This window comes from Anopheles maculipalpis, chromosome 2RL, assembly GCF_943734695.1.
Source record: "Anopheles maculipalpis chromosome 2RL, idAnoMacuDA_375_x, whole genome shotgun sequence".
Classification (NCBI taxonomy): domain Eukaryota; kingdom Metazoa; phylum Arthropoda; class Insecta; order Diptera; family Culicidae; genus Anopheles; species Anopheles maculipalpis.
The window spans coordinates 75,523,993-75,542,492 of NC_064871.1; the positions used below are offsets into that span (position 1 = coordinate 75,523,993).

At 44.1% G+C, this 18,500-nt stretch overlaps 3 protein-coding genes across 3 annotated transcripts in view; 2 read left to right on the plus strand and 1 right to left on the minus strand.

Annotated features, from left to right (window-relative positions):
- The window catches only part of LOC126556487 (sortilin-related receptor-like), a 213,719-nt gene that overhangs the window by 149,447 nt on the left and 45,772 nt on the right, over positions 1-18,500 (plus strand). The gene's annotated exons all lie outside the window — the stretch shown is intronic.
- The window catches only part of LOC126556078 (E3 ubiquitin-protein ligase ariadne-1), a 157,895-nt gene that overhangs the window by 55,647 nt on the left and 83,748 nt on the right, over positions 1-18,500 (plus strand). The window lies entirely within an intron of this gene.
- LOC126555997 (signal recognition particle receptor subunit alpha homolog) overlaps positions 984-18,500 on the minus strand; it is a 45,640-nt gene continuing 28,123 nt past the window's right edge. The window contains exons 2-3 of the mRNA XM_050211151.1: positions 2,899-3,023; positions 984-2,816 (exon numbers count right to left, since the gene is read on the minus strand). Coding sequence (XP_050067108.1) covers positions 987-2,816; positions 2,899-3,015 — 1,947 coding nt within the window. The 5' untranslated portion in view covers positions 3,016-3,023 and the 3' untranslated portion in view covers positions 984-986. The remainder of the gene's footprint in view (positions 2,817-2,898; positions 3,024-18,500) is intronic.

An 18,500-nucleotide genomic window follows, 5' to 3' on the forward strand; every position in this document is an offset into this window, starting at 1 on the left:
TTGCACTCTTCAAGCTCTACGTCCTCACTAGATAGCTCTTCCCACTCTTCGAGCTCTTCACCTTCACCAGGTTACCCTTCGCTCTTCGCACTCTTCAACCTCAGTGTGCGCAGAGCTACCGGGAGACCTCAACTCTCATGAGCAGTTGCCCACTCCTTAAAAAGAGCTACTTCAGACAACACTAGTTGTAATCATCGGTAATGAAGTACCTTAAGAAATCCAACTAGTACTTCGTTCGGATAATGATCTTTAGAGTTATGTTATTGGTCGATTGGTGATCGAATCGGAGCGTTTTTGAGATGCCAAGATCACCTTGTCTTTGAGTTCAGCATGATGGAATCTTCCAACTGCTAGCAGAACTTTGGGGTCATAGTTTGCCAGAAGAATTCTCTAACAAGATAGAAGAACACCTCAGCTATCTGCAGATCGTCATCAATAACTCAACATCTTCGATACGGATCGTACACGACTAGAATAGATCCAAATCTAAAAGCCAAACAATTCCCAATAATGAAATATTCATTTTTAAGCTGATTAAAGTTCAGAAAGATTTCCTTTGCCGTTCCTCTGTAAATAAAACTCCATGTTATAATTTGGGAACCTAATATATATATTTTTCTCACTTTCTTAAAAGATCTGTTCCGTTGATATCTGAATGTGCAACCCATAACCTTCCGCTGTTTTGCTGATACCAGCTGGTGGCAACAACATCGTGTGATCCCTTTTTTTTCCTTCTCCCCCTTCACTATTTGCTAGTTTCGGCTGCCTGTAACAGTGCTTTTTTTATGGACAAATGCGATTGCGGTGGTTTGGTTGGTTTGAGGGTGAATTGGAATTTACTGGAAACGTTCCGCGATTTTGATCGTTCTCAATGTACGTTTGTGTGTGAAATGAGTGTGACTAGTGGCGATGAATGGGACAAAACCGGAGAAGATGGACAATTTCTGCAGGCGATCGATCGGGGCACGTTGGTAGATGACGACGATTTACTTCATCAGCGCGTGTACCACGGCTTTCGCATTCAGCGCCTTCAGATCGGTGTACGTTTGGCCCGTTCCGACAAACACGATCGGTTGCCCGGTAATGTACGTCATAGAGATGGCCGCTCCGACCTTATCGTCGATGGTGTCAAACTTTGTCAGCACGATACCGTCGATGATGTGAGGGCGATCGCTCGACGAGTAGTCCGCTAGTGCTTGGTTGAATTTTACCAGCTGATCAACGGCCTCATTACCCACCAACGCTTCCCCGACAAACAGTACCAGATCCGGTTCGTTCACCTTGATCAGTTTGGCAAGAGCCCGCATCAACGGTTCATTGTCCTGCATCCGTCCAGCCGTATCGATCAGAACGACATCGATTTTGCTCTCGTTTGCGTATCGAATCGCTTCCATCGCTATGCCAGCCGCATCCTTCCCGTACCCCTTCTCGTACAGCTGTACCATGTGGCGGCCACCATGCTTTTCCGGTGGATGAAGTGCGTTTAGGTGGCGCATATGCGTTCGCAGCTGTTCCACTGCACCGGCCCGGAACGTGTCGCAGGCCGCAATCAGCACGCTCAGATTGTTCTCAATCAACCAGAAGCAAATTTTAGCCAAATTGGTCGACTTTCCAACACCATTCACACCACAGAAACTCATCACGAACGGTCGTCCGGCACGTTTCGCTTCCAGACAGTCGCGCAAAATATCAACCCGCCGTTTGGGCGAAAGAATCTGCACAAGTGCCTCCGTCAGCGTGTTCTTCACCGTGGCAGCTATCGTATCGAACGTACCGATCACCTTACCCTCCAACTTTCCGGCAACCGATTCACACAGCTTCTGGGCAATGTCCGAGGCCACATTTTTACCGATCAGATGATCACGCAGTTTATCCAACGCTGGTTGCATATCATCCAGCGTCAAGTTCTTCGAACCAACCAATCCCTTGAACATGGAAAACATGCCACCACGGTTCGATTGCTGCTTCTTGGCACGCTGGTCCTCGTACGCGTCCTCGTCTTCCTCGTCCTCCTCCGAGTTGTCCTCACTGTCCGACTCCACATCCAAATCCTGGATGCCACCTCGCATACTGCCAATGATCTGATCGTTCGGTGTAAAGTCACTCTTCACATCCTCCGGACGATCCTTGGAGCGGTCCAGATTGGGCAAATCCTTCGTATTTCCGCCCAAATCCCAAACTCGCATCTGCTTGCCGGACTTTTGCTGCTGCGGTGATTTCGGTGACTTTTGCTTCTCCAGCTTGCTACCCTTACCGCCACTACCACCACCACCAGCCCCCTTGCCCATCATCTTCTCCGCAAACTTCTTACGGCTTTCCATTATCAGATCGTCACCCAGTTCCGGCCCATTGCTGCCGGTAGCCTTCGGTGAGGAAGACTCAACTCCATCCGAACCTTCCGCAGCTTCCACCTTTTTCTTCTCACTTATCTTGACCGATTTCTTACTCCCGCCGGCAGGTGGTTTATCTTCGCCCTTCCGTTCGATCATGGAGGCAACGGTTTTCTTCGATTTGGCCGAATCTTCGTAGCTGCGCATCTGCTTCGGCATCGTTGCCTGCTGGCGGCCCCACTTTTCTGCTCGCTCGAGGATGCGCCGAAAATCGTCGCTGAAGTCAAAATCGCCGTAGTTGCGATTGTCGACCCGCAGATCGTTTTTGTACCGATCGCGAAACTCCAGATGCACATCGCTAAGAAACTTGTCGATGTACGACAGCTGAAGAATCTTCTGGAATGCAACAACAAACACCAGCTCGAACTCGTTGTCCAGCTTGTACTGGAGGGAGAGCCCATCGTGGTCGTACACACCGGAACGTTCCTGCCCGACGGGGTACAAAGGTTAGCAAACGGGAAGATAATCCTAGGGTGAATTCATACGCAAGACACACACTAACACTTACCTGTAAAATGACGCTCTTGATCAGTGCGTTTACTGACGGGGTAAAGAGCTGATTCGTGCTACGAAAGCACCACAGCACGATGCCACCCTTGGTGAAGATCGTGAACAGGTCCAACATCCTTCACCGCGACCACCGTATTCTAAAGGTGTAACTAATAACAACGATCGAACAAACTTAAAAACAAAACAAAACGATAACAACTAACAAACAAAAACCTAGCTAATAATCAACAAACGGAACGGCAACAGCAGATGGCAAACAAATCGTTTCCCGAATAGGTTCCGTTTCTGTGCAGATCCGACGCAAAAATACGACGATTTCAGATAAAAACTTAGTTGCGTTTCGTGCCAATAGTTGCTGTGTTGGCGATAACATTGTTTTGAAATGCGTTGCGTTGTCACCTTCTGTCAAACGGGAACTGTCAAACTGGGCTAATGTTGACATCTGTTGAGGGAAATGGTTATGTTTGCTTAGTTTTTTTTGTGTTGCAATCATAATTTCTTTTTATGAATATCTATGAAATTTTTCCCACTGAACAGGCATCAATGTGGATAGAACTATCGGGGAGCTATATAAAATTTCCATTTGGAACAATTGTTCTCCTTCCAAGCCTCGACCGCTGATCGAATTTTCCTCCCAAACTGCCAAACTGTCCAAACATTGCGCAACCCGGCGCTTGGCGGACCGTTTTTTGGTTGGCAGAAAAATCGGGCTTGTCAAACATTTCATTTCGGTGTGGATTTCAGAGAGTGAAGCCGTTCGGAAGAGGTTGCTCGTCGCGTTGCTGCGAAGAAAGGAAAAAAAGGTAAGAACCGTTTGGAAAATACTTCGGCCCGGCTAAGCAAGTGTGGAAAAGTGTCGTGGATATGAGTTAAGGTTATGAATAAAGCAAAACGAAACTGGTGCAATCAAATTGTTGGTGTCCCGTTGGTACGGGTTTGTGTGTGTGTTGAGGAGCCATTGGCAGAGCGATATTGCCCATTCCACACAGGAAGAAGGAAATTATAGCTCCCATTTCCCATATTTAGAAAAACGGTTAATTTCGCCCGTTTTCTGTGCAGTGTACCCCTGTGTGTGCGTAGGGCGCCAGACAGTGGCCCCGAAAAAAATGCTTTTTTCAGCTTTTCTTTGATGTGTGTGTTAGGGGGGGGGGGGGGCTTTGAACGTAGAAGGAAAATTTAACCGACGCTTGGCTCCCGGCCAGCTTCATTGTAAGCAAAATGTGTGCGTATGTGTGAATGTGTGAAGTGTTCGTGTGTTTGTCGCGTTGTTCGTGTGCCATTTTAATGTTTCGATTAAATTTCAAGTGAATCCGAGCGAGCCTCCAGAGCATTGGAAGGGAAGCATCAGTTCCATCGAAAATATCGATTTTTCTCCCTTCGCTTGGGGAAGATTTTCTTCTGCTGGGAGTTACACACATTTCTCACACATCGCTCTGTGCTGTTAAATGTGTGTGAGAGAGAGAGTTAGTATCGGAACAAGTGAGAAAGAGCGCGTGATATGTGAACGCGAGAGCGAGCCAGTAGCGCAGCTTTCCTTCTCATTCTCTGCAACGTTGTAGAAAGAGATGGGAGATCACAATCGTGAGCAGGGTCGCTATACTACTGCATCAAGTGAGTTTTTCCGGTAGGGTGTGCTGGCGAATGTATGTGCGTCTGTGACTAACTGACTAGCAAGAACAGCACGGGAAAGAAAAACACAGGAACAAGGAAAATTGTGGTGTGTGTATCGCTGAGGAGGGATTTTTCCTGAGCTAAAATCGAGCGTCAACGCCAATGGTTGGGGTGTTGCGTTGCGCTTGCGTTTTAATTCACTGCGTGGAGTTTTAGTGTGTGGCGGTGCGTGTACGATGCGCCTTGGAAAACGGAAGAAAATCGGTAGGAAAATTCTAAACTGACACACACACACACACACACATACATACATACTGTATGTGTGCATACAGTACAGTGTTAACTCCGCAGTGCAAAGTGTTGGTAAAATAAATTAAGCAAAACAATAGGAAGGGTAGGGTGTACGGTACAAATAGTGTTGACGTTTCTGCGGCAACGCCCATGCTATCTTTTTAGGACGTCTTGTAACTGAGTGTGTGTATGTGTGGAAAATGAAGACGAACAGGACTGTTTAGTTGTGATGTTCACACGCTGTACCGTTATATGATTTTAAAAGCCACGAAGTGATGGGGAGAGGATAGCAAAGATGGTGGAAAGTCTGGAATCAAGGGCGATGATGAGGTGGTGTAGTAGGGCAGAAAAACAGTTGGAGAAATTCGGTCGTCTATCAAAACGTCCGGTGTGGCTGCTGCTGCTGCTGCACCCCAACGCCCATCTTCTTCGTTCCCGTTCCGTTTGGCAAAAATGGTTGCTCTTTTAGCTACGAAAAGTGAGCAAGTGGGAACGAATGTGGTGAGAGTGAGTGAGTGAGAGCGAGCGTAAGCGACGGAGGGATGATGGGATATTTCTATTTTACTTGATGACATCATCGCTCATCTTTATCCCCCTCCGTTTTAGAGCTCCTAGCCACCCTCTGTAGCACAGTTTTTTTTGCCAACTGTTGTAGGAGGCGAGCAAGCACAGAATGGTGCTTTTCTATTGTAATTTGTGCTGTCTGCATAGCGCATGAAATGCAAATAAATATAAACAATATTGAAACGAGCCTTTCCAATTGCAAGGGGTGTAACTTACCGGCTCGTTTAACCGTGGTAGAAGAAGAGAAGCAATTGCTCCATCTTTCTCCTGCTCTGCTTCAAACCGTTTGCTGTGTGTGCGTGTGTGCGTGTGTCCATTCCGGAACGGAGTGGAAAGCGCTTGACCCGCGCGCGTACATGCTGATGAAGATTGCTTGTGTTGTTTTTTATGAATTTGACCTCAAAGCCAAGTGGGCAAATTTTGGAGAGCGAGATAGCGCACACACGATCGTGCCCTCTCACCCATCGGTTTATTCTTCACACTGAGAGAAAGAGTGAGAAAGAGAGAGAGAGAGAGTGAATCCGAGAGTCGCCATTAGCGACGACGATGAGGGCTCACTACAGTTTGGGATATGGATGCATTTATATGATGCGTAGCGCGCAGTGGATATATACGCATACAGGCGCAATCGAGGACGGTACCGTGCTCCAACATAGTGTTTCGTTTCGCCCCAACTGTTCTGTGTTGTGTGTTCTGTGTGTGGTGTGAAGTATTTTCAACGCTTGCTGAGTATGAGCAATTCTGGAGCAGAAAAAAGTACCGTAAAGTTCCGTAGTTAATGCTGTCTATTATAATGAGAAAAGCAAACTAAAGTAAGTGTAGTGTTAATTCTGAATTAAACAAACAAACAAAAAAGTGCAGTGTAAAAAAACGTAACGAGTGCTTTTGTGAGAAACAGGAAGTCATAAACGCGAACCCCTAAGCGAAGTAATTAAAATAGGGTGAACAGGAAGAGCAGAAAACGTTAAGATCACAGACGAACACAGACGGTGGAAAATGGTGTCCACGGGAACAAGTGAATGGTGCGCGCAAGCAAACGTGGTGAAATGAGAGAGAAGTAATGTGTGTGAAAGAAGAAATGGAAGAAGCAAATGTAGAACAGCTTCGCCGCGGTGTAATAAATGTGGCGATGTAAAGAAGAAAGTAGACTCTGTGTGTGCTCCTCCGGGACAGTAGAGCAACGCAACACAACGCACACACTTTTCCTGTTCGCACTCACACACACACTTGCATCACACCGTTGCACCCGTTTCTCTGTGGGATAGAGTGAAAGGAGAATTCTCTCCTTTCTCTCGTTCTTTTCCGTTTCGTTCACGCGCGAGAGTGAGGGAGTGAGAGACTGTGTGAAGCATTTCATTCCCGTGCGTTGGGTTTTTGCCGGTAGATTGCGCAATCGCGAGCTACCGTCACCGCAGTTGCTGCTAATGCTGCTGCTGTTCTTGGTTTGAAGTTCTTTCCGCTTGTTGTTATTATTTTCATTTTCTCGCTCTTCACCCCATTTTCTTATGCTGTCCCACCGCGTTCTTCTGACGGGGTGGATCTCCCTTTTCGGTGGTGTATGGACGGAGAAAGGCTAGAAGGGGTGGAATGTTTTTACGGTCATCATTTTCTCATTGCTCTCTCTCTCTCTATCTTAGGGGAAGTTTTTGTCCAAATATCCTTAGATCGCGCAGTGCGTGTGTGTATATCTGCAAGGTTAGGACTAAGTCACAGTGTACAGAGAGACACGAAGTCCTTGGCTCCTTGAGAGATGCAACAGGAAGCCAGTCCAGCTCCATCCGATTCGCGTGAAGTCAGAATTACGAATCATTCTTAAATCGATTTGATACCATTTTACTGGTACCAACCAGCCTTGGTCTACTTCATTTCAAAGTTCGCCCAGCTCAACCAGCGGGGGGTCAGGTGAGCTCGATGACTACGTTTACTGTCTTTTTTGGTGCATTTTACTACTACAAAAGGTCGTCTTTTCAGTCACGCCAATGTGTGTGTGTAGGTTTTTATTTTCGATGTAACAAAAAACAGATAACGGCACGTAAGCACGCAAATCGCCCTTCGTACGTTGGGGGATTTGGTAGCAACCTTTTTTTTTAACTTTCCAAGTTGTTGTATCGTGCGCCGCCATATGATCTAAACAGGGCGAAACATAACGATTTGAAGGTTTTATTTTCCTTATCCCAACGCTTGCGAGGTTCGTAAGGAACTGATATGCCGTGATATTTATCTTGGTGACGACATCGCGCCGTTTGTTACTAACTCAAGCATTGAAATTGGTCAGAGTTGTTATCGAATTTTGTTCCTCAGAATTTGTTTTGTAGCTTTTTGTAAGGTAATTAAATTTGAAGGAGTTTATGATAGATAATTGCTTCTTCTTGATTTACTGACTTTCTAGGTCATGCCAGATATCAAATGGATTACTAGACTTGCTGGTACCAAATAGTTGGATAGTCAAGAATTCACTATGGGGTAATGGTCCGGATTGGATTTGAATTCTGGTCCTGTCGGATAAAGACCTCACCGTCGCCTGAGCGCCCCATTATAATAATTGCTAGTGACATTAAGTCCTATCAGGAAGTGTCCTCTACAGAATTAATCTGTCTGTCTAATTAATCTATACAGAATTAATTATCTAGGATAAAATCAAGTCAGAAAAGCCAAAATCGCAGCTCCGAAGATCTCCAGCCTGTTAGTGCCAAATAATCCTCCAGAATCTAGGGTCAAATCGAGTCAAGAATATCAGAAATCGCAGCTCTGAAAATCTCCAGCTTCTTGGTGCCAAAGAATCCACCAGAATCTAGGGTAAAATCAAGTCAAGAATGTCAGAAATCGCAGCTCTGAAGATCTCCAGCTTCTAGGACCAGCTTCTCTAGCTTTTGCCAAAGAATCCACCAGAATCTAGGGTAAAATCAAGACAAGAAAGTCAGAAATCGCAGGTCAGATAACCTCTAGCTTTGAGGGCCAAAGAAGTAAGGCAGAAGATAATAAAAACCCCGAGTAATCAGCAACATATTCTCAAGATAAGTTTCCCGTGGCCAATAAATCGTTCCTTTACAATACTAGTTGGAGCCATTTTCAAATTAGCCCTCCCAAATCGTATCCAAATTGTGCTCCAGGAAAAAAAAACAAAATTATCCACGTCGACAATTCCTGCCATATTCCTGGCTCATTCCCAAAATGTTGACATATTTTATCTTTGGAGGTGTTTCGCCATGTTGTCGGCCCACTCCAGAAAGCCTATCAGCGGTAGTACTGCACGTGTAAGCACTTCCTTTTCCCCGGTGTACGAAAATTGCCGATCGCCGAGAAAACTCCCATTTCAACTTTTTAGTGCCCAAAAAATGGCTTCCGTGTTTGTACGGGGCATCCTGGCTGAGAGCCAATCTAAACCTCCAGAAGGAGGTTTGGCAAGGTTGTCGAGCATATAAAGTTGCTCAACATCTCTCAGGAGAAGTGCACGCATTGGCGTTTGTTTGTGCAAAAATGGATAAAATCAGCAACCAGTTTATGCAAACCCCGTAGAACGTATTGCGTTTTTTAAACTGACGGTTCAAAATTGCAAGTTTAACGGGGCTGTAATGCACTCCTATTTAAAAATAACTCTTTTTCCGATTGTGTTAGGGTATTATAGTCAAGTACCAGTGAATAATAGGCGAAAAGGGAAGAAGGCATTATTCGAATGGTAGAACAATGGCTGCACAGTATGGCCTAACAGTAGAGTTAGGCTCTCGGCAATGGCTTCGCTAGTCGTTCGAAAAAACTAAATTCAATGGGAGGATTGGCAGCAGTCAGGAGGAGGAGGGGAAGGAACATACCGACACGCCATATTCACTCATGCCCTTCCATCATTTATGCTTCGTGTGTGATGTGTGACGGACGGGTGTTTTTTAACACCATTTGTGTTAAAGAAAGGCTCACTTTCAACTGTTCGAATGAGCAATTTATATAAATGGTATTTAAAAATATGTTATCGCTCTTAAAACAGTAGGCGAATTTTATTTAAATGAATATAGAAGTCTTTTGATTGATAGAGGGCATTAAATTTTTTATTCAAATAAAATTGCAAATTCATCATGTTAGCACTTCAACTACCCCAAATCTCTTCAACAGATTCAATTCGGTAGAAGGGAGAAAAGTTTGAATTGAACAAGAATAAAAAAAATAAAAAATACGGCTGTTTGCTTCCGCAACCATATCGAACCGCATGTTGCAGATAGTGTTGATGGTTTATACATCAAACACAAAAAAGCCGTTGAAAAAGGGCACCCAAAGGGCAAATGAACTTTCGTGAGTCTAAACATTATCGGCATAGAGAGAATACACAGAGTCACCCTTTTGCTGTCTCGCTCTCCAAAGCTCTCCGTTCCCGTGCGTGTCCAAACGCTGTGCGTTTGATGGTGGCATAAAACGTAAGTTTTGGTAGTCTGGGAGGAGGAGGAGGGATTGGAGACAGAGAGAAAACTGTTAGCTCCGTTGGTCAAGGTGTCGAACTGTGACAGGAAGTGAGAAAAAAAAAACCGGGACGGGATGTATTTTGTTGTATTTGACCGTGTTTGGATGGAGCCATAACAGTATGGTTGAATTTCTAATAGCTTTATTTGCTCGTCTCCTTGCGGTGGTGGCACCATTATGAAATGGAATAAATGAACAGCTTAGTTGGTGGAATTAAATATTAAATTTTGTTTTCCTTTGGATTGTAGAGGATTTTGCCTAGCCAATTCGGCATCGTCAAACTTTTCTGGTAAATACTTATTCTGGCTTCGGAAACTCTCAATAGGGCATCGTCAAGTTTAAATTCGTCGCTGTAAAGATTGAATTGGGCCGCGCCTCTGGATTGTTTTGATTTTCCAGCTGTCAAATCGGTGGCTCCGTTGTGTTTGATCCATACAGGGTTTCTGAGTAGAACTAGACAAGTGCGAGGCGTTTCTAGGCAACGCTCAATTTGAACCTGGACAGACGGGTAGGTTGAGCTGGACAAACGCTAGGTTGAAGTGGACAATCGTCGAGTAGAACTGGACAGTCATAGATGAAATGGTTGGTGAAACGGTTGCAAGCGTTTCGGAAACGCTTGGCAAATTTTAGAATTAAAATTGACAGCTAGAAAATCAAAACAATCCAGTGGCGGCCCAATTCAATCTTTACAGCGAAGGATTTAAACTTGACGACGCCCGAATACGATGAACGATGCAGAATTGAGAGTTTACGACGCCAGTTTCAGCTTTTACGTTGCCCGTTAATAGTTTGACAATGCCGAATTGGCTTGGTAAACACTGTATGATTTCTGTTGTTAATATATACGTCTCACTTTTCTTTCCCAATTAATGAAAAACAGTCGATAAGATTATTCGAATGATTCGGTTTTTTCTTTCTAATTAAACATGTTAGACTTCTTCTGGACGGTTGTCCTTATCCGGGAGATGCCATTGCGGAAGCTTCGATTACAAAGAATCTTTATTCGATTACGCTGACCTATAAGGTGTACCCCTCTCTACTTGTTTTTCCGATCAATTTAAAAACTCGATATCGGTAGTTCGTTATTTTCGTAACGAACGGAACTCTTTCACTTCAGTGTCTCAGGTCCACTTGACCCTCTAGACATCAACTTGGTGAAGTGTAATACTCTCCCATCACCGCCAGATCGTAGCAAGAGTGGCAGGCGAAAGTAGGAAAGCAAGTTGAGCAAAAAAAAAAAAAAAACGGTGCTTCTCTCTGGATGATACCAAATATAAACCGTCCATCCATCGCCTTAAAACCCTCTAGCAAAATACTAGTAGATTTGGCAAAGCAGCAAGGTGCTGTTGTCGATGTTGATGTGTCCATGTCGTTTCCCGGTTTCAGCGACAGTGGAAATAAAAATAAAACATCCATCTTCGTAGCGTTCTGCTCTCTGCTGCCGATTGCTACTGAGGGAACATCGAAATTCCATCGGAATTTCAGTTAATTTAGATTGGTGTGTGCTGTTAAAATAACTCGCAACAGGGAGGCGATAACGGAGGGAAATGAAAAGCGTCCTCGGTTTTTTTTTATAAGTTTTTGTAATATAAAAGTAATAACAAGACTTGTTTGTTTGATGGAATCCGAATTAGAAAAGATAAGTGGTTACTATAACCTTATTCGGGAATAAAGAATCTATTTTCCAAGGTAAAAAATGGCCCCTACACTGAGACTGTGTCGAAGACATTATGGCGCAATCAAAACCCCCCAAAGAGATGCCCTCTTCATTTGACCCATTAAACGTTCTTCATGCCACGCATCTCATCTTTAATTCTAAGTAATGCGTATGAAACATTTAATAGGACGGTGGTTACATTGATGGTGTATCCACTTTGGCACGAGTTCATTGTGCTGATCGTCCGGAATGGCAGGAAGCATGCAGGATATCCTGCATGGTTGTGCGAGAGACACACAGGATTACAGGGAGATTGAAGTATGATGTCACACAACTGGCGCCAGCTCCATCACATGCGCAGTAGAACATAGAATATTTTTGATGGTTCCTGAACCACTATTTGAGGTTACTGTTTTTACATCTATTTTGTTTGTATTTTTTGAAAATATATTTTTTTAAATTTTCGTTACGTGCTAGGTATGCTTGAGAAATGGCTTCGAAGAGGGCCTACTTTGGTGGTGCCATTGTTGGTGTATGGTGCGACAAAACGGAGCCCATAAATGATGTCACTGACTGTAGTAGGCTGAAGCCACCACACAGTATCATAAGTGAGGTGCATTAATGTCACCGTCAGGTACCTAAAACGGTCCTACCCTTATGTACGTTTGTGTGTTTGTAGATAGGTGCACATAACTGTCTCAAGTGCATTCGGTCTCTGTCGTTTATTGCTGTGTTATCTTCTGTTTGCCATGTACTAACAAGGTGGAAGGAATGTTTGAAATTCAATTTCCTTTGCGCCTTTACAAGTGATGTGTAAATAGCTATAAAAATAGTTAATATGATCTTTACAATTTTATGATGTCTTTTTTTGTGAATGTTTTTAGTATGTAGTTGAGAAAACATTTTTAGTATTAAATGTAGATCCTGAATTCAGAAAGGCCATTCAATTACTTCCTAAGTACTACTGTGCCCGAAAAAAAAGTGACTGCCATTTTTTCTTAAATGGGTTTTTAATTATGCCATATAAAGGTCCCTTCATATGAAGGACCTTCGAAGTAATCCCCTTCCGATGCAATGCACCTCTTCCAACTCTCCCACCTTTCCCACTCCTCGAAGCAGGTGGAAAACGCGGATGCTGGGATATCCTTCAGTTCCGCCGTCGTTGCGACTTCTAGCTCTTCGTTAGTGTCTAACTGGTGTCCGGCCGAAGCGGCCGTTTTATCTTGTTGTCACAGCCAGAAGTCGACTGGTGCCAAATATGGCGAATACGGCGGTTGCGGAACAATATGGGTGCCAGTTGTTGCGAAAAACTCCCTCAAAATGACGGCACCAGGCGAGACTTCGGCCCTAAAACATTTTTCAGGATGGTGTTGCTCCACAAACTTGGACATGGTCAATTATGGACAAAAACACTTGGCGCAGCTCGGAAAACAAATTGTTACTCCTAGCCGGTTTGATTTTGTGACTTGAAACGTGGCAGAACTGTCAAAAACGTACATATTGACAAACGAAAAATAAAAACAAGGCGCTTCTTTTGGCGCGCGAAATTTGACATCTGATGTCACTTTACTTTTCGGACACAGTAGTATGTCACCAAACAGATCCAAATCCAGTTGATAACTCACATAGATCTTGTACATAGGGCGTCCTAGCCCGGTGTTTAAATCCAGATCGTCCCCCAGAGTGAGGACATAACCTAACTACGTGATATCATCAAGTCTTGTAAACCATTCGATGCTCGGCGTGTCCTTAAAAGGTCATTAAGACAAGAAGAAAAACGAGAGAAGGCTCACAAACAAAGTACAAAATACTTAAATCTGTAATGGGAATGAGTCAGAAGTAAATTTAATTACAAGTTTAATTTATAGATCCACCGAAAGTCATTTTTAGTTTGCCTTTTTGCTTCAGCGTCGACGACGTCGACAGATTTTTTACGGCGGTTGTTTCCTCTAATCAACTTTCGCATCAACTCTCCGCACCCAGTGTCGGTGTCCTCGCGATCCTCCCTCAGGTTTTCTAGTTTGCGTAACTAATCAACCCAAAGGGATCTCAGGTCAGGTGTGTGTATGTGTATAATATGGCACGATACCTCATCATCGATTTCATGGATTTCGTACCGGTGGTGTTTCGCCCATGCGTGTGGATGTGATTTTTGCCTTCACGCTAAGAAAGTTCGCTACTTTCGGCAGACATTTTTGTTGACCGACACGAAATCTAATCTGTCCTACTTTGTTACGTCCTCCCTGTGTATGTCGCTGTCTGTTCCGTGTGCGCTCGTAGTACGTAAAGCTGGCGAAGATAATCGTCCGAATTGGTAAGGTTTCGGGGTGACGTGAAAAGGCTCCGAAGCGAAAGAAAAAAACCCATCATCTGAGGTGTTCCTTCTTCGGGGGGGCATGTTAAAATCGATCGGACAAAAGGAGGAGACTTGCAGTTACTGTTCTGCTGTTTTCGACTTCTCTATTTGGTTTGGTGTATTTATATTTGAAATATGCCCTTACGACAGTGTTTCGAAGCCTCACCCATGTTACGGATTTTATGCGGGAGGAGGAGGAGGGAGTTAATCTTCATTAATTTAGAAACCGAGCGTAAACAGGAAGGAGGCATGGGAGCCGTTGAAGCAAACAGAATAAAAAGAGGCGAAGTGTGTAAAAACAATCCCTGCTTTAAGTGACCAACGGTTGTTTGCGGATGAAATTGTTCCAACCCGGGATCATCCCACAGGCCCGGGTTGTGTAGTAGAGGCGTATTTTTTCAAGAGCAGCGTATTTGTAGATATGCAGCAGACTGTGTGTGTGCCTCCAAACGCGAAAACGGTTTCGGTATTTAAACAACGAAGGTTGTTTAAATATGACGCTGCCGATTTGTTTACTTAGCGCTTCCGATGACACCATACTGGTACCGTCAACAAACGTGTGGTAATTAGTTAGCTAGCTGGCTGACCGAGCTCTGGTGGCGTGCCTTGATCGCCTTGGCTTATCGGAGGAGGTGCTGTGGGTGAAATGGACCGAGTTTGTATCACTAATTATTATGACCTAGTGTTGAACGCCAAACGCCCGTCGATGAATGGCCCTGAAACGGGATGGTTGTTGTGTGGACCACACCCTTCCGTTGCAGAAGCGTGTACTGAGGTTGTGAGGTTTCATCGTGCGTTGACTGCATAGATGACAGTAAAGCAAAGTAAAAACCAAATTATGTTTTAACCCTCTCTCTATTTGTCTCTCTCTCTCTCTCTCTCTCTCTCTCTCTCTCTCTTTGTAGAACCTGAAATGAACCATCTCATTAGAATATTTATTCGCGCTGCTTAGCTAAACAATTCCAACTACAAAACGACCAAAGATTCGTTGGGTTATGGTACGGTTGGATCGGTCATTTCCTGCCTTGTAGCGTCTCCCTACTGCTGACACATTGTACCGCGTCGCATCTGTCTAGTTTTTAGTTTCCGTTTGACCATTTGTGTGTGTCTGTATGATCGTTTCCATATGTGCATATGGCGCGGTAGCTGGTTTTGATTATTCATTCGGATCCTCCACTGGATGCACCCACGCGTCATCACTCGGGAGAAGACACTTGCTTGTCTAAGCCGTGCATCGTCGTGTGCCGCAGCTGTCCCGGACGATGTGACGATTATTTAGGAGTTGTGGAATTGTGAAATATGAGCGAGCAGCACCCATTACCCATCCGGGGTCTTCGATGCAGAACCTAGAACCGTTCCGCATCGATACTTCCAGTTGGTGTTAAATTACGGCGAAATGTGACCAAAAATATGTAGGGCACGTTTTTTCGCCTGCAGAGAATATTTTACACTCTGCACTTTAGTGTCGGAGCATTGATTAACCCTTACGGGAGATGAGAATTTATTTAATTATAATTAAAATGCTGCAAATTAGTAGCAGTTTTCGTATAATAATTCAATTTCTATACTACTCGACGACTTTACACTGGAGATTTGGGAACAAAAAACAAGCAGATAAACGTTTTCGGGAAGTTAGGAAACTTTTCTTCCTTCTGCTTCTTGGCTTAACAAAGTGCTTGGTCACGTCCGACATCGAATGACTTACTAGACTTGTCGATCCATGTCAATGAACACTACAAAAGTTAATCAGCACTACGGGGAAACGATCCGAATTCGATTTGAATCCCAGCCGTGTGAAGATCAGCGCCGTCGCCGCCATATCGCCGGACCACCCAACTTGTAGTAAACATTTCGAAAAAGTAATTAGAATCCTATAAAGAAAGTATACGGTTGTTTGAAATTATTTTCTTCAGCCAATTTATATTTTAAATCCGTTCTAATCCGCCTTGCCCGTATTGTTCAAATGCTTAACATAACAAAATTCAAAATATTTTTTTGAAAATCTTTGAAATAGTAGTTTTTGAAAGTTGTTTCGAAGGAAAAGCCATCTTTGTGAGTTACACAGCTCTAAAACATTCTGGCGAGATTCTTATTGCGGCTCCTCTTCGATCTTGTAGTCTGGAAGATCGTTCAACTGTCTGGAGCTGTCAGACATAAATTAAATCTTTTTTATTAATCCGCAGTAAATTCTCAGCTGTTCTACCTATAATAAAGTCATTGAAATGCGCATGACAAAACATGCTTTAATAAACGATGAAGATCACAGTAAAATTTAAAATATAAAACATAACAAAAACCTGTTCGACAGTGCATTAAAGGGTTTGTAAACAAAGAGTGATATGAAGTCATCCAGCACCACCACCACCACCACCACCAGTGTGTTATGTGTGCTGGCCCTCAGGTTTTGCTGCTAAATATGCACAAACCCCGCAATGCACCTAGTGCTGGTTGGTTTTACTTTTCTTCAAACCTTTTTTTCCCCCGATGAATGTACTGCATTTTCCATCACCACCGCCTGTGGCGGTCCACAGCCACAAAACTCAGTCCGCGTTCACGGAGGATTTTTTCCCTACCCCACAGCATGATGGGATTTAAATCCAAAACTTTTGCGTCCTCGTGCATTCGTCGTCGCAGTCGCAGTGGGGAAAAGTTGTGCGGCAACAACAGCCAGCACACACCACCCCAGTGGTGGAGACTAACAAATTCTCAACGCTTGATTTAGTCATAGCCTAAAAATAACAACACCGGCTTCTTCTCACTCAAGTGCCGCACAGCAGCGCACACACTACACGAGCGGCTCTGCTGACTGTTTCGCTGTTTCGCCTTTGCTGCATTGGCGATGATGTCGTCGTCGTCGGCGATGGGTGGTGACCCTTCTCGCTTGGACTACTCGCGTGTGTACTCCCCGGTGCTGCTGATGTGTGTTTGCGGTTGTCGAAGTGTTTGAATCGGCGAGCTACGGGCGGGAAACGGCCATGAAAATCAAATCACAGAAAGGGCAAAGTAGGAGAGAAGAAGCCAGCTTGTCCTAAAAATCAGTAATCAGAGAAATGTTGAATCAAAGACAAGAGTCTGGGTGCGGTTGTTTGTTACTTGAAGTATTATGGAAAGTTTAAATCCGTTTTTGTTTTAAATGATGTAGCAAAGGAAAGGGCAGAATGCGATGTGTGCAAGACACTTGTTTGTAAAATAATCCATCTCTACTTTTCTCTCGTGAGCTCATCGCTTCCTAGAACTCTGTATTTTTAAACGTATGATTGATGCAATTTCATTTCGCTGCACATTTTATCCAATGTAGAGCTTTAAGTAGACTGACTCACGCTGTGTTAAACGAATGGCTGTCTATTAAAATTAAAAAAAAAAAAAAGAAGCTTGCCTCCTGATGTGTCGGTTGATGTGTGCGGCAAACACGTTTCCATCCGCACTGCCTTAAACCGGGGCAGTGGAACAATCTGTGCTGAAAGCCGTTTTGCCAAATATGGAACCAAAGTGGTCCGTTTTAGTCTCTCCGTATGTTGCCCCTGTTTGTTTCACTTGAATTTTGCCATGTTTTTACCGGCTAATTCTCGCTGCGAGAGGCTTAGAGTTTATCTGTGATGTGTCTGGATATCAGGCGAGATTTAACTGTTTGTACCTCGTGATGACTCGCGCTATCGAAACATTCCCCCTCTAGCTCAAAGGATAAGATAGGGTAAACAAATCCATTTGGCAGCTTTGTTGTTGTAAAAAATGCGTTCAAAAATAGTTAAAAATTAACAAGAACTGATGTTAACAAATTACAAGCTCACGTGGATTTGCAATGTATTGGAAAAATAGTATAAGAATTGAAAAGCAGTAGACTTTCGTCACCTATGTGCTAAACATTTTGCCATCCCAAACGAATGCTCTTATGTAGGTATGGGTTACCAACGTTAGCAAAAGCATGCGCACACACTTTAACCTTTTTCCGTGCTGTATTGCTCTGCTCTGCAAGGCCATTCGATGCTCCTGCAAGCTCTACACCCCATCGACAACATCAGCAAGGGTGAAATAAACAAATTTCACGTTAACAAGTTTGAGTTTTATCTCCTCTCAGCTTCCATTTTAAAGCTTAAACCGTCTAGAACTTTAGCAATACAGCCAGGTTGTCCTGTCAATTTAAATGTTTGAAACATTGGTTATAATTATTGTGGATGAAATAGCTTTTAAATCCATTTTTGGTTACTATTTTTGCACGAACTGAATGTTGATTACGTTGATCTACATCAACTGGTTTGTTGGAAGAGCTGTTCGCTTCCCACAGTTTGATATCTTCTTGTCACCAGCAGAACAGACCGAGGTGTCCCCTAAAGTGGAAGCATATCAGAGACCTGGGCCGAGGGTGACATCATGCCGGTTATTGTGGATGTTATTGTGTGTTGATTCTTTCCCCCCGCAGCACTCACATTTGCGCGTCCGTATCCCACTTCTCGTCGATCTGTGGTGATGTGATGGTGCGTTGTTTGGTAATCAGTTTCGAGGGATGCGAGCGGCATGGACAACGCGTCCCGGGGACGACGGCTGGATTGCTTCGTTTGTTATCACATTGTGATCGTGACCGCGCGCGCGCCTAGACCCTCCACTTGACAACCGTACATAATTGAGTCTCTGGGGTTGGGTGCGCTGGTTCCACGATGCGTGCTGGTTTTCGTGTCCG